The 16,481-nt window shown below is 44.0% G+C and overlaps 1 protein-coding gene across 1 annotated transcript in view; it reads right to left on the bottom strand.

Moving 5' to 3' along the window:
* The window catches only part of LOC147187838 (exostosin-1-like), a 54,325-nt gene that overhangs the window by 5,339 nt on the left and 32,505 nt on the right, over positions 1-16,481 (bottom strand). Inside the window, exons 3-9 of the mRNA XM_086100301.1 lie at positions 10,415-10,508; positions 9,771-9,878; positions 7,501-7,620; positions 5,807-5,939; positions 4,164-4,282; positions 3,760-3,855; positions 1,240-1,329 (exon numbers count right to left, since the gene is read on the bottom strand). Coding sequence (XP_085956427.1) covers positions 1,240-1,329; positions 3,760-3,855; positions 4,164-4,282; positions 5,807-5,939; positions 7,501-7,620; positions 9,771-9,878; positions 10,415-10,508 — 760 coding nt within the window. The remainder of the gene's footprint in view (positions 1-1,239; positions 1,330-3,759; positions 3,856-4,163; positions 4,283-5,806; positions 5,940-7,500; positions 7,621-9,770; positions 9,879-10,414; positions 10,509-16,481) is intronic.

Raw genomic sequence — 16,481 nt, 5'->3', positions numbered from 1 at the left:
CCAAGTGACAAAGATGTAGATTTAATTTGAATTTGAATATGCAATGCTTTTTTTTTGGTTTGTTTTGGGGGGTTTTTCTTGCAGCTAAAATGCTTTAGCAGTCTGTAATAAGACAATTTGTCAAAATCTCAGTTCAATCAAACACAAAATTCGGTGTTAAATAGCCCTGAAGGAAAAAACTACCACCACCACCAACAACAACAACAAAACCCTCATATTGGGTTATTTGTAGCCGTGCAATTTTGAAGGTGTCATTTTTTTTACTTTTCAGTTCCAAAAAAGTGTACTTTTCCCCTTACTAAGGAAATTGCAAGAAAAAATGTAATAATAGTGTTACACGATTAAAGTCCAAACAATATCCCCCACCCAAACATTTTTTTTAAATCTGTGAAAAAAATCAACCAAAAAAACCCCCAAAACAACTAACTCAATATATTTCAATTACAAACAGAATAGGAAAAACGGAATGTAAACGCTATCCGTTTATAAGCGGACAAAATCTTGATTTCATGAAGTATGGTGGCGAATGTGAAGTGGTGAGAGTCGGCATGAAATCAACATAACGAATGTTTGCACTGGTGGCGCTTTGCTCCGTTTTCACTTGCGCCTCATTCCCATTCCGAGCAACGTATTTGGAAAGGTCCTTTGGAGGCACACGCGCCCCCGCCCAGAGCCCCCCCCCCCCACCCCCCACGCACCCCTGGCTCCGCAGTCAGCACACTGCTTGCTCGTGGGTAATGAATGGCGTTCATGCATGCACATGGACTTGAATGCCTCATTTCACCGGCGATCGATAACTCTGATGCTGCCACTGACTCGTGTCGAAACAACGAACCAACTTTGAAAGTGTATTTTCAAGCAGACAATTTATTCAATTAGTGATTCTCAGTGTGGGACAAAGTCTCACTAGTGTTGTGCAATCACACACAAAAAAATCACTGCCAAACCACAGTTCAGTTGTATTTAACTTTAAAGTCAATATATTTGCATTTCGTCTGTAAAAATTTTGACTTGAATATCATTTTAACTGAACTAAAAACTCTTATCTGACAGAGATGTCAAATCCGGGTCCGGAAGGTCAACCCCGGCGCAATTTGTCTTTAGCCACAGGTGTTTCTTTTCAAAGGCTGCCGGTTGAGTAGAAGTACAGTGTGGCGAATATTTGGGAAATATGGAATATAAAAACAATATAATATAATAGAATGTGTTAAAACATATGAGCAAAAGAGTTTGACTCACCTCATTGGTAGAGAGAACCGAGTCTTCATCCAGACTGAGGATGGCGTCGGTGATGATGACATCGTGCGGGTAAAAACGACTACTCATCGCCTATACAGAATAGAAAAGATATTTTGAGAGGGTTTTTAATTATTATTATTTTTTTTGTGTGTCAGAGATTTATTACATATTTTTGGGGTGGTTAACAAAAAGCCTTCAGGCCGAGTAAACAAACGGAGCAAAATGTGTTTATTCCGGCTGCAGCGTGTCCATTGATCACACGGCCGACTTAATATTTTCTTTTTCTTTTTTTATGCGTGTATGTGTGTTTTTTTTCTTTTAATGCTAGCCGTGGTCAATTTTGACCTAGCAAAGCGCGCAGGGCCAGGATCCATTAGCTGCTGACGATCTTATTGACTTATAATTAAAGTGTGAATTATTTAAGTGCTCGCAAAAGACCCGCAGCCGCACGGCGCAGGGACTTCATCGAGGAAAAAAAAAACATCCACGCTGGGATTAGAGGTTGAATGCAACATGATCAAACCTTTCAGTCATGACATACTCGTCATATTTCACATTTATGGATCTTTTAACGTGGTGGTGACCATATATTAACTAATAATAAACTTGTTCCACTTAGTCTGTCCTTATTAGTCCTTTCTCTCTGACTTGGGTTTCCCGCACGGCTGTACCGCCAATGGGTGTCTTTGAAACATTGGACGGAATAAACGTCAATCATTACAGCAGCACGTAAAAATAGTCAAAATATTGGTCCCGGTAAGTATTTGAGTTTTGCTCATCGGGTGTGCTGAAATGGTGGTGAAATTTGATGACTCACACTAAAACAGGAAAATCGAATAAATTTGTCATCTCCACAAGGTCAAAACTTGACCAAAACGTCTTGTGTGTAATAAATGTCCCCTTTAAGTTCAATTATCACGACCTCAAAGCATCATATCATATTTAACGTTAGCCCCGTGGTGCTCGCATTTGAAATCAATTGGCTGAAGGCAGCAGAGTTCCGTCCCAACCCCTGCGCCCCCCCCCCCCATCGGCCAGTGTCAACGCCTCAACGCCTTTGGTCCAAGATTAGATCCCACCGAGATGTGGGCCAGTTCAATGGTCTCCAACCTTATCTTTGCCCCGCTCGCCTGGCGGCCATTAACTCGCTCGCCATACGCGCCCACCGCTGCGACACTGAAGGTGTGTTTTTTTTATTTATTCCCTGAACGCCACGCCGCGTAGTCGCAATTAAATTCGAGAAGCCAAAGACCACACAGTTATCTGCAGTCTCATTATACAGCTATCCAGATGTATATATACATACATCTATACGCAGTCCAATAGCAATTGTGAGCACTTTAAGCAAAGGATGGAACACAACAGCTGCAGCAATGCATTTTTTTATGACAATATAACATCCCAGTCATATCTTGTTTATCTTCTGTGAAGATAGATCGATAATATTAATGCTGCACTGATGAGATGAGAGGAGTTTAACCATCTCAATGAGCATCATAATCTCCATGAACCACTTTTTTGCCATTTTAAACATGTACATTCATCCACGCCCACTACTTGATTTTTTCGCCTTTCCTGCTCCCTGCGCACGTCATTTTCTGGCACGCCTAAGGAGGCAGGATGGATGCTTGAGAGGGAGCCGTACGTAAAAGTCAAGCTCGTGGACTCAGACGTGCCGAGTTGAGCTGTGATTGATGACGCTGAAATATGTCCGCCCCGCACCGCTTCGGCTGATAATATTGATGTGGTGGGCTAAAGCGCTTGCTCGGCATGTTCAACCTGACTCGATATGATTTAGCGTTCGTATCCCTGGCGGGTGGGAAGGTGAGGGTCATGTTGTGCTTACTCAGGTTGAACGGAAAACAGACGAGACGCTCGATATGGAATTCGCCGGAAATATGCAACAAGTTGCCACCCCGTCATAGCTTTCTTTTAGGATCAATGTATTTATGGTCACCGCTAATGTATAACCTACGCTATATTTATTATCATACAGATAATGGTTCTCAACCTGGGGTCCTTGGGGTTCAAGTGCCATCGCTTGGGGTCTGCAAAGTAATGAGCAATAATTAATGGCCAAATTTGTCACTAAGTTGACCAACATTTTTTTTCCCTCCACTGAAATATATGTAAGGGGAGAGCGAGAGAGAACGAGCGAGCAAGCGAGAGAGAGAGAGAGAGAGAGAGAGAGAGAGAGAGAGAAAGAGAGAGAGAGAGAGAGAGATTTCGTGACGTATTTCTGGTCTAGGGCGCACAAATCTTTATCCGTTGACTCTCTGGGAAGTTTTAAAAATGCAGTAGCTCCCCTTCAAATGCAATACATAGGACCAAGGTGGGGCACTCCATTTCAGTCGCATCAGCTCTTAGCATGGCGCACTTTGACAGGTTTACCATCGCTGAGGTGTTCATGGCTACACATGATAGTTACGTTGAATCGATGGTAGGATTCTGCCGTGTGAATTTTCTCCCCTGGACCCAAAAAAGGTTTGGAGAAGCCGTGCTATAGAAAAATAGTGTCACCTTGCTCTGTCCTTGGATGACGGTGAGAGGCACACTGGTGGAGGGCCACTTGTTCCTGGGAGGTAAGGGCTTGTCGCTGTTCCATAAAACCACAATCTACAGCATCCAAAAAATATTTTTTTAACTGAATGCTGTACTAGATGTGTATCATATATGCATTTAATTATTCATGCACAATGTCATAGTATAATTATACTCCATATGATACTGAAACGATACCGTATCTATGTCATTTTCTTGCATTCCACTTGTAAACTTACATTGCATATACTTTAAACCTGTTCTTTACTACACTATACTTTCCCCATATTATAACTGGACTACAGCACATAGTCCAAAATGTGTGTACTTATCAGCGTGTGGATAAGTGACGTAGACAAACGACAGAGCGGCCAGCCACCCACCTGCGCACAGAACTTGGACTTGGCCACAGCGATGATGAGCTTCACCACGGGAGACGGGTGCGACTGCAGCGGACTCACCGTATGGATCACGCCGGTGAACTGCGGCGGGGGGCTCTTCCCTATACGCGTATAAATGATTGAACCAATAATTTTATGCATTTAAAGAACAAAAACGTGCATCTGCAAATTGTTTTGACTGATGTCTCTATTTGAATTTTTACAATGCATAAACATTTTTTTTAGAATAGACATTCAATAAAAAATTTTAATGACACCATTTTAGGGGGGAAAACTGGAAATTAAATGCAACAGATTTTACATGATTCTTAATAAATGCTTAGTGGGGTGGATAGTGTGTGTGAATGTGTGTGCGTTGAGGCTGCCATCTGTCTTTCTGACACACACGCGCACACACTTTCTGCTCGCATGAGCACGCTTGTTAAATCCTCCACTGAACTGGTCAGGTTTCGATGCCCTCCGTTGGCGCTGCCAATCAGCGCCAATAACCCAAAAGTGTCACGTTTGGGAGCAGAACCAAAACGAGCGGAGCCAAACTTGAAGCGAGCGCGCTGAATGAATGAGCCGCGACGTCCGGTGAGATGGCTAAATGTACTCAAGGAATTGAGGGTGACAAAAAAAAAAGTTTTTGGCATACATTTGCAAAATCTGGATGTCATCGGTCTCCAGTGTGTGGCAAAAACCAAGAAAGTTTAGTTGACCAAACACTAAATTTCAGGTCAAGACAAGTCATAACTCGAGTCTGCTGGAATAGCCGCTTTAGAGCGCCTCGTTGTTGGCCATTAACGTTAAGGGTGACAAAGGCGGAAGAGACTAGAGGGGAAAAGAAGGTGGACACTTGATTGACAGCGTGTACCAGGGCTCCTTACTGGTGTGACCGCTTTAGAGTGCCTTGTTGCTGGCCACGAGTGCACGAAGAGAAAGGTCTAGGAGTGAGAAGGGATGTGAAAATAAATAGGCCTGACTTGACCACCAATGTGTGGACTGGGGCACTGATGTGGCAACTTTAGAGTGCCTCAATGTCAGCCATGAGTATGTGCGCATCCCAGAGAGAAGGCGGAAGAGCGAGGGGGAAAAACAAGTCTGACGTGAAAGTGGCCGTCATGTCGTAACACGAGTCCCGCACCTCTGAGGAAAATCTGCTAAAACATCAAACCCAGCCGCAATCTAATATAGATGCATATTTCTGGACTGAAGGGGGTGCAAGAGAGCCAGCATAGCAGCTCGTGCAGGGCACATGGTGTGCCAGGTGTTCGCGCGCCTGTTTGGGAATACTTGCATCCTCACAGAAAAGTGGAACTGGAGTGCTCTTTAGTGCTGCTCTATCCATTTCTCTGACACTGCCTGGATCTCAGGTGGGCTTCGATATATTTATGGAAACGCCTGCTCTGCCCTGTGCTTTGCTCTGAAACACGAAGGTGGGTTGGGGTAAGAGCAAAATTAGGCATGATCTTGCTTATCTGTGCTAACGGCTAAAACATGGAAACGTAATAAGTAAAAAAAGAGCATTTTCTGACATCATCTATGAAAACAAGTGCCTCCCTTTTGTGGGCCTTACAATGCAACCTGGAAAGTTAGAATAAATAAAACTCCCATAATGCCCAGCACCACCTTTTTCTCCTCACCTAGCATGGCGTAGTAAAAGGGGAAGCGTGCGGGGTCGGTGGAGTACTGTGGGAGTGCATAGAGGCCACCAGGCAGGGAGTTCCATATCAGACGGTTTCGGGAGACGACAGAGTCCACACGGTCTCGGATTATCTGGATGGGTGGGCGATAAACAATATAAAAATGGAATGTCACACACAAGATACACCCCAAAAAAAATCTTATGGTGAAACCTTGCACTCACAGCAGGTCATTTATAGATGTTGAGATACAACTTGAGATCCGACAAACACGGACGACGGCCCCCGCGAATGCCAAAGAGAAGCTGCTCTATCTGTCACGAAGCTCAAGACAGATGGTAGATAATTGAAGCCCTTCAACAGGGGCAGGGGGGATTGGGGGGGCAGTGCTCGCTCCCAAACATGAGGAATCCATTAGCTGTTTAGTCCGTTGTGTCCGTTGGCCATGTTTACAAAGGTCAGCCGCGTTGGCGGTTGTGATGCTAGCGAACCCTTTGGGGGGACTCCACGAACCTGACATTGCTCGGCTAAGGACCGCAAAATAACATTTGACATGTTTTCTAAACTCTGTGACCACTCGGCTTGCATTCAAAAACAAACAAAAAAAACAAACATCCATACTTATTCATACGCTATCATGTTTTTTTTTTGTTCACTTGCCTGTGTTAAAGTAACGCAAGGGGGAAAAAATCTTTTGAAAGCATCGCAAACGTGCGCTCCTACCTATTATGTAATCACTATCTTGCCGACGAGCAAATGATGAAAGTGACACACTCACAGCAGTAAAATTAATTTCTACATATATACTGTACATCAACAGGCCTCGTAACGCAAATGAATCATGCGTAGTAGCAAATCAACCCCGAGTATAGGCTCCTATGGTAGCTTATTATGGTCTGTTGAACACAACTAGAAACTACACAATGGTGACAACAACAACAACTGTGATTTTTATAAATTCGCCTGTGGAAGTTGCAAAGAAAACGTCCACCCACACGAAAATCTTGACTCTTGCCTCTCTCTCTCTCTCTCTTTCTCTTTCTTTCTCGCTCTCTTTCCGGACGGACTCATGGAGGCCCGCCGGCAAACGCAACGCTGCCTCACACTTGCTAGGACCTTGCATTTGCCCGTGCAAGCGTTACACTTAAAACCGGACAGGGACTTAAAAATGTGTTGCGCTTATTCTTTGACATGTCATTTAAAAAATATGTAATTAAAAAAAAAAAGTCAATTGAAGGCCTGTGATGGGAATGTAGACTTCCTTTGTTTTGGTTCTATACATAATATATTCAAAATGAGATTTATGCAAACTTTTTACAATACTGTATTGTCGACAAAGCTTACAAAATCTGCACTTTTTTTAAGGCAAATACAAAAAAAAAAAAAAGGAACATCTCAGCCATATGTTCTGATGAAACACATTCAATGGAATGGTGTTGCGGTATGAAGCCGAATTTTGTGATGGATTACAATGAAAGTTACAGAAAATGTTGAGCTCGAGTGCTCAAGGGGCAGTCAAGTAACTTCGCGCATATCGCAAAGTTTAAAAACTGTATTTCATTACGTTATATAAGCACGAATAATTTGTTGTGGAAGTTGATCGGAGAGGTGAAGCAGAGCCGGCGGTCACGCTAACTGTGTGGTGGATTGAATACAAGTTTTCTGACAAAAGTGAAGAGGTGAACGTTTAGTACCTCCAGAGTGGTGAGGACAATTTTGGCTACCGAGGAGAAGTAGGCATCCCACAGGAACTGACTCTGCTGGCGCAGAACCAGGATCCTGTCACGGCCTACCGAGCGAGTCATGGACGGAACCTGCAGGATGGACCAAGATGAAATTGTTACGGATAAAATTTGAACCCCGGGTCCTCAATACTGCGAGGCAGACATGCCAACCACTAGCACAATGTGTCACCCTTTCTTGGAGAGAAAGCAACATTTGATTGTCGACAATACAAGCGACTATTTTCTTCCCGTCTAATGACTGCCGTTAGTGTTTGTTTGTGTGTGTGCGCGGGCAGCGGCTGCCCCTCGACGTACTCCACAGTCAATGATGTAATTGAAGATAATGACTTTTAAATTTCTCAGTGGGCTACCAAGGTGTGAGCAGTGTGTGTTACAAGTGCATAATATTAGCACAATGCAAATATATTCACGCATTTTCTCAGGCCCGTGAGGAGGGGTGGGTGCAAGGGGTCTTCAAGATCAAAGCACCCTGCCCCATAATTAAGTGCAATATGATTCCAAAATAAATAAGGTTCATGCTTTGGTCCTGAACGTCCCAGGTGACGTCCGGTGAGACAAGTCGGCTGCGCCCTGGACTGATCGCCGGTCAATCGCAGGGCAAGTGCTGTGTTGATAAGCAAGCATTCACACTCATCTTCATCATGCAAACTCCTACACAGAAAGGTCGGAGCCGGGATTCAAACCCAGAACCTCGGACAGTGAGGCAGATGGGTTCACCACTAGGTGACTAAGTAGTAAAACAGCTAAACACTAGATACCGAATCTCAAATATGTGACACATCACTGCACAAATTTGGGGAGTCTTTAGTGATCTACCTGCCGTCTCCTACACGGGCCAACAATCTCCCGCAATTGTCTATCGTCTATTTTTTAGAAGGTGGTCACTCTTTCCCCCCACCGCCTTTCTCCCGACAAACAAGCAGATGGCGGGAATGAAAACGGCGCCGGTGGCAGAAGGGCCGAAGCCGACGTCTTCAAGATTTACTGCCGAGTTGCTTTGCAAATTGTCTTAAAACAGCCTCGCCGTGTCCTCTTCTTGGCCCATAAATAGCCGCCGGATTACGCTAAAATGCATGTGCACGTGTTTAATTGGCAGCAGCTGGCGGCAAAAACTGCCGCAAGATGTCGCGAGATGCCGTTGACATCACAGTCAGTCTCTCGATACAAGGAGATAACATTCAGCGGCTAATTGGCTCGCCGGCTAGCTGCGAGTTGGGTTGTGGAAAGAACCTTGGTTCAAAAGCAATTGGGATCATTCAAAACTCATTGCCGAAAAATTAAAAACTCATTAATTAAGATAATTATGATAATAATAATAATTATTCAGAAGTTTGGAATGATTCTTCCCAGGACATCATGACCCAACTCGTAGCTAGCTAGCGAGCTAATTAGCCGCTGAATATCAGTCGAAAACAGTCATAACCAATCTAAATTAAAAGGATGCTTGATCTCTCTCTCTCTCTCTCACACACACACGCGCACACACACAGGTGTGTTTTTTTTCCTCTTTCTCGCGATCCCGGGAATGTAAACATCAACACACTCCGCCCTGCGGTGCTAATTAAAGGCGACAGAAGGTAATCCAATTGCGGAATAATCCGTTTTAATCCGTGACAACACTTCCTGGCTGTGAGTGGGACCACAATTGAGCGAGAGAGCATCTTGGCTGTCGTCGGACTGATAAATGGAAAATTCCCAAACGTCCGCGTGTGCCATCTTGGCATTCCGCGGAAAGGTGTTTGTAAAAGTAGTCGTCCAAAGTTTTTGTCAATGCAGCTCGGAATTGGAGCATTATGGTCTTTGGCGCAAGGGGATCCGGACCTGGGGGTGATGACATTTCTGAATGTCTGAATGTCAGACGGAATGTTTCCAGCACCCATGGGTGTCGTTTGGAGGGTTAGGGTTGGTTCCAATTAGTTTTCAGAGCGGTTTTATTTTTATTTTTTTTAATTTTGTGTATTTGTGTGTCAGGAAAAAAAAAAAAGAGTATCTGTGAAAGCAAGCACCTCGTGCTATCTGTTAGCCGTCCTATGGTATTTTGCATAGTTTGTTAGCATTATGCTAGGCGGACTTTCGTAAGGCAAAGCTCTGTAGTTGATTTAAATACGCAATGTGTAATTGTCTTTGCTTTATGTTTAGTTTGACTTTGCGAGCTCCTTTCAAATCATTCGCCCGACAACGTAAAAATGATTGCGACGCCGATTGATTTGACTTCTCACCTGCAGCAGCAGCCTCTCGTCGCCGAGCACGGCCGCCTTTCTCCAGTCGATGACCTCGGAGAAGGGAAGCTCCCAGCCGTTGCTCAGAATGACGGGAATGCACGCCGCCTGCCAGGAAACATGAGACAACACATACACATTTTGCTTTTTTTTTTTTTTTTTTGCTCCATCAAAAGAGGAGATAATTACAACGTTCTATAAAAAGACGCGCCAAAGTTGGGGGAGTGAAAATCCCACGGGATTGATGGCAGAGAAGACGTCTGATGTAGAGGAACCGCCAGGGATCGTCGACGCTCGCTTTCATCCTCTCGAGTGGCTTTGGAGGCCATTTTGTGGAGTGATTATTGTTGTGAGGACATTTTGGGGAAATTCCCAAGATGCGTAGTCAAAAACTACTTTCCCTAATTTCCATCTGGTGTAGATTGATTGTGAGCTTTCACAAAGCCACGCCCCCCAAAAGATAGTCCAGCCAACCAGAGCCCGGCACAGAACATACCTTATGCCCTTTGAGGATGTTTCTCTAAGGTTGTTCTCTCTCTATTTTTTTTCTTACAACCTCTTTGCATCAGATCTCAATTAGTTTCTTTCCCCAAATGTGAATTTTAATCATGATTATGTCAGTAGACAGAGAAGAAAGCGCGCACCTGCAGCGCCTCCAGGAAGCGGAAGGAGCCGAGGCGTCGACCCCGGGGCACCAGGCAGAAGGTGGAGTTGTGCAGCAGCTCTTGGTAGTCGAACCTTCACAAACACCAAATTTAAAAATGTTTTTTCATTCCAGGAACTTTTTTTTCCTTGTGGATTATAGCAAAAAAGACCTTCCAGTTGAAAAAAATGTCACTTGAATCAAAAACCTGGACGTAAACATCATGCACAATATAACACCATAGAATGAACGAGGTATTTGAGAAAAATTGTTGCTGGTGACTGCACATACCTCGGGTCAAAAGTTGCCACCATTTAACGTCCCTTTAACTGAAAAAAAAAGATCAATCGCCAGCCTGCTTTCTCAAAGTCACTTTTCAGCAACACATTCTGTGACTTTACATTGACGATATAAGTGTGTGTGTGTGTGTGTGTGTGTGTGTGTGTGTGCGTGTGTGTGTGTGTGTCTGTGTGTGTGTGTGTGCATGATCACAGGGCTGGCCTGGGGAGACTTCAGATTGCCACCTAATCTGTCTGGGGATCAACTGTCCCCACAACCTCACCAGCAGACACCTGCATGCTTGCGTTGGGGTGTGTGTGTGTGTGTGTGTGTGTGTGTGTGTGTGTGTGTGTGTGTGTGTGTGTGTGTGTGTGTGTGTGTGTGTGTGTGTGTGTGTGTGTGTGTGTGCGTGCGTGTGTGCGCGTGTGTGTGTGTGTACATGTTCATGCCGAAGAAGAAAAGCTCAAAAATAAGATGTCAGGCATCCAGCGCGTCACCCCAAGGTCGCTCTGAGGGGACACGCTGACAGACGAAAACACCCCCACCAAACCCCCTACAATCAAATATGTCGATTGGCTCCCGCGGGTCCGTTGTGTTTCAATATCAAAGTTTAATTTCCATAAACACAAGCATGGGTGGAATCATTCTCATATCGCCTCGCGTGTATTGTAGGAGCCTCATTTTATTTCACGTCAATATATTGGTTGAATTTTGTTGTCACCCAAACCCTATTTTATACTTTATATTTTTTCTATTGGTTGCGCCAGGAGAGATTTGGTCGCACCTTTTTAAAATGTTTACAACAGACAAATCGTGCAGCCTTCTGTTGCCAAAATGCAGAGCGGGTCGCGAGCACCTCAGCGAGCGCAAATAAATGCGGAGCAAGCCGTCCTTTATAAAAAAACAAATAGGGCTAGTTAAGTTAGATGGCCGTGAATGTGGCAAAGTATATACTTGGATGTTTATTGATTTAATTTACACAGGGAGGTTTTAACTTAACACACCTTCTGTGTGCAGTCTGAAGGACAGAGAGAGTTGGAGAGCCTTTCCCTGAATGGACCATTAGGAGCAGCATGCACTCACGCTTGTGCGACCACATGAAATTTTTCCCAGCACACAGTGAAAAAAATGGGGGCATTTGTGACCATAATGCTCGCAATAAGATAAGATAAGAAAAACCTTGATTGTCTCACAATGGAGACATTTGCAATGTACAGCAGCGAAGTTTGGAGGGAAGAGGTGGAAAAAAGTGGAAAACAAGTATTTCCATGCACAAAATAATTTAAAATTTTTAAAAAATATATAGATACCTTTTTTAAAATGAACTATACACAGTAAAGAATGAAATATAAAAATACAAAATATCTAATGTCAAGCCCTTTGAATGTCAGACAATGTCACGTGTCAGTGTTTTTTGTTTTTTTTTAATAAAGATCGACTGATTTTCAGCCGGGCCAATTGTCTAAAATAAATAAATAAATGAATAAAAACGTGAAGGGTGGTGCTTGGTAATCCTGGATTCAATTGCGCTGAACATTGCCGTGACGTGGCACCATTTTCTGCACTGCAGAGGATTTATCAATGCTGAAAACTTTTGATAAATCATAAACTTGGTGCCTTGACATCCAAGTTTAATTTTTACTCAGCTTGCCTTATATGTTGAATCACCTTTACCAATTGAAAAGCCAATAATTAGTCGAAACAAAAATGCTATGTGTCTGAATTGAACTGAATTTAGTTTTTTTTTTTCCTGAATCCATTTTGTTACTGTGCCTATTTGTTTCCAGCGCTTCCTTTCATCTGCATGTTTAATTAAAGCGCGGCGACTGCAGTCAGACTTTCAATAATGATCTCTCTAATGGCGGCATGCCGTGTAAACTATAAAACGCATCTCAAGTAATTATTGCAAACAGGAAGTGGACACACACACACACACACACTAGCAAGTTGAAGCTTTGCCCGACATGCAGTGGCTCGTTGTCCCTTCCAGGTGTAATTGTTTCTGTGTGTGTGTGTGTGTGTGTGTGTGTGTGTGAGAAAGTGTGTTATCACACACACACAATCATACACAAGGGGACTAAAAACAAACATCCTCTGTTCATTAAACAGGGCTGAAAAGTTTGCTCGTTTCTGCAGTTTAAAATACGAGCCAGCGAAATGGGCCCATCAAAGGAGAACATGCTGCATCAGAAAAGCAACAGCAGCAACACAAAAAAATAAAAAGTGACTTTTTACTTTGTTGTTGTTGTACATTTTCCTCTATTTTCTCAGGGGGTATTCATGAGGAAATTAGATGTGCGCTGTACTGCGTGCCATTACAACGATGTGCCGTACAATGAATGTGCAATGTATTGATAGGCAAAGAAAGCGGAAGAGGAGTGATGATGCGGCTGATTTGATCATGGTAAAAAATGCGGTTGTGATATTTGCTTGGTCATTGTTTGTAACCATCCATCCATTTTCGATACCTAAACAATAATAATAAAATAAAAAATAAAAAACTCACAGTAAACTGGGGATCAATCACAGATCAGAATCCATTGCAATAATTGTCCATATTTGGCTGACTAGCATGCCAAGAGTCAATGGCTGTTACGATTGATTTTTCCAATCAATTATTTTATGGATTACTCGGGTCAGCAGTCAATTTGAAGGTGTCCTCGCACATAATTTTGACGCTGACTTATTTTTTTTTTGGTTTGAGGTTTTATTTTCATTTTTTTTTCAATTTGACCTATAAAAGCTTGCGCAATTCGGATTTTAACATGGGTTGTAATTTATAGCAAAGATGTCTGAGAAAAAAAAATTCCACCTGTTGTACGAGTACTTTCTTTTTATTCATTACTCAATCAATGCCGAAAATACTACACTAATGCCGACTTGTATCAGCATTCCGACACGTTAGCGGTCGGAACTGTTCAACTTGATGGCCTTCTGCATCATTTAATGGACGATGACTTTTATGTCCGTGTCCTTACACGAAACAAATAAATAAAGATGTTTTCCCAACGGACTCCCACGTAAAACATCTAAAAGCTTTCCGCTGTTAACCAATCAGCTGTGAACTTTCAGGGTCAGCGTCTTCTTGACTCGCGGAGGAATCTCGTTCAAAATGATGAACTAAAAAAAGCTAAAAAAGCAAGAGTTTTCCTTTTCTTTTTTTTCCCCCCCCTCCTGCTGCCTCTTTCATACACTTTGGCAGGCGTCATGTTGACATTTCCAAATCCAGGTGAGATTTTGATGCCGTCGAGCAGAGCCCGAACACGGGGAAAAGCGACAGGCAAACGATGTGAAGAAAAAAAAAATGTCAGAAAAATGAAAAATGTAACGAGGTGCATATTGTGGTGACGAGCGTACCGGTAATTCATTATTGATGAACAGGAAACAGAGACGGCGAAAGCCGGAGGCGTCGGATCGACAGCGTCGCTCTCGTTTGGCCGCAGAGTGATGAATATCAGCCCGGCGTGCGCATTTGTCCAATGTGTGTTTGTGCGTGCGTGTCGCCGCCGGACGCATCCATTCTGCGGGTGAGCAATGAAAGGCGAGAAACGTCATCAGTCCTGCTATTGATTTTGCCGCCCCTGTGCCTAATTGAAGCTGTTGGGCCACACATAATTGAACATGGAGCTCTCCGTCACTCCCTTCTCGTTAGCGCCAAAACAAAAAAAACACATTTTTTTCCCCCCCAGGGCCAAGGCGGGGGCCATTAATAGCCGGCCAAGTGAGGCTCGAGTCCGAAGGTGTCACTGTTGTGTTTCTGGACACACTTTTTTTTGTCCTTCATTTCAAGGTCCTGTCATCGGGAATTCAGGGATTTGTTGTGAAATACATCAAACATGTTTGATTATCATTGGTGAAAACGTGCAAAGACGAAAACAGCTATGTGAAGATAGACCGTAAAATTTTCCATTTTGCGATCCGCTTTATCTTCACAAGAACGCGGGGGGTGCTGGAGCCTCTCCCAGCCGCCTTCAGGCAGTAGGCGGGGGACACCCTGAACCGGCTGCCAGCCAATCGCAGGGCGCACAAAGACGAACAATTATCCGTGCTCACACTCACGCCTCGGGACAAATTTGAGTGTTCAATCAACAGTGTGTTTGGAATGTGGGAGGAAACCGGAATACCCGGAGAAAACCCACCCAGGCCCGGGGAGAACATGCAAACTCCACCAAGGGAGGCCGGAGCTGGAATTGAACCCGGTACCTCTGCACTGTGAGGTCGACGCGCTAACCACAGGATCACCTTGCCGCCCTCACCATTTCATTTTCTTTTTCATGAACATTTTCCACTGGCGTGGCAGCTGTTAGAGTGCCTCATTGTTGCAGTGTCGTGATTCGGCTGGATAAATTCGTGCAGAATAAATATGTAGTTTTGTGCAGGTACTGGATAAGAAAGATGCTCTATGAAGAAGCATCCACTTTCCGGTGGTAATATTTCATTGCCAGTTGACGGTCGAGGGGAAGTGGCTTTAGCGAGATTCAGCGAACACGCACACAGCGTTTGACAGTTTGCCATTTTGAATCCTATTCGATATGCTTGCCAATTATTATTATTTTTTTCATCCCTCCAGTTTTGCAAGGTTGACAACACTCTTCTCTCAATGTAACCCTTTCAGGGACAGCGGTTACCACAGCGGACAGCGTATCAGGTTACAGGGTGCATGAAAAAGGGTTACGGAGACATTTATTTCGAATTTCAAATCAATTCTCGCTTTCATATCGGGTAACGATAATCGCAACGTTATCACATGTCTCGAATCGGAGTCTTGCGAGGGGACGGCGGTTGCTTTTGCATGTCATTGGGCCTACAATTAGCTGCATCTCCAGTAGGCCGCTCCCAAGTGTTTAAAGACAACGGCAAGTGAAACATTACATCAACTAGCCTGCGGCATTATCCAACTCGACACAATCTGCATATACAGCACATACACTGTGTGTGTGTGTGTGTGTGTGTGTGTGTGTGTGTGTGTGGAAGGTGTGTGTGTGTGTGTGTGTGTGTGTGTGTGTGTGTGTTGTCACAGGCTTTGATACGCCCACCGTCCACTGGGGAACGAGCGGAATATTCTGCAGGCCAGGTGGTGGGCGGGCGGCCTCTTTCACAAGCTTCCCGCAGCTGCGGCGGAGACAACCACCCGTCGAGACAAGAGCATTGCAGTCGCCCCGTCCAAATCAATATGCTCATCAACTCGCACCGCGCTGGCATCCGCGAGAGGACATTTCTGTCTGGATTGTGAAGAGCCATTTGTTCCGTGCTTTCGATAGTTTGCTTTTACCGGTCCAAAATTTGTTTCGAAACACGGGATGTTTTCCAAACAGTTGGAGTGATGTGATGAAAAACAGACACAAATTTGGCTTTTTTAAAAACTTGCTGCTGCCCGATGTAGTCGTTGCTAAAAATCGAAACACCTGCGACGGTCATGTAGGACTGACTTTGTCACCGCGTGGATTATTGAGTCAACCCGACCACACAACATCAGCGTGAGAATAATATTGCAAGCCATCTTAACAATTGAAACTTCAAAATTGCCATTCTACGGCGCGACGTCAAACTTCAAATATCTAAATCCAACCAAAAGCGAGTGAACGTTGCCAACTAGGAAGTCGACTCGCCAGTGAACGCGCCAATGCCGAAGTGCTGCTTTACACAGAGTACGAGCCGGGATGTGACTGGAATGTAGTGCCCAACCTTGGTCCGATCTATTTTTTTTTTTGTTATTTTTTTTAGATTGGTCAAGAGCTGATTTCAGTGCTGCCCTGCAATGCGTTGCTTGATGCACAACTGCGGCCGTA

This window comes from Hippocampus guttulatus, chromosome 20 (genome assembly GCF_054856545.1).
Source record: "Hippocampus guttulatus isolate MCC_2025c chromosome 20, RoL_Hgut_1.0, whole genome shotgun sequence".
Lineage (NCBI taxonomy): Eukaryota > Metazoa > Chordata > Actinopteri > Syngnathiformes > Syngnathidae > Hippocampus > Hippocampus guttulatus.
The sequence above is the reverse complement of the archived record's forward strand: the minus strand, read 5'-3'. Positions and strand labels throughout refer to the sequence as shown.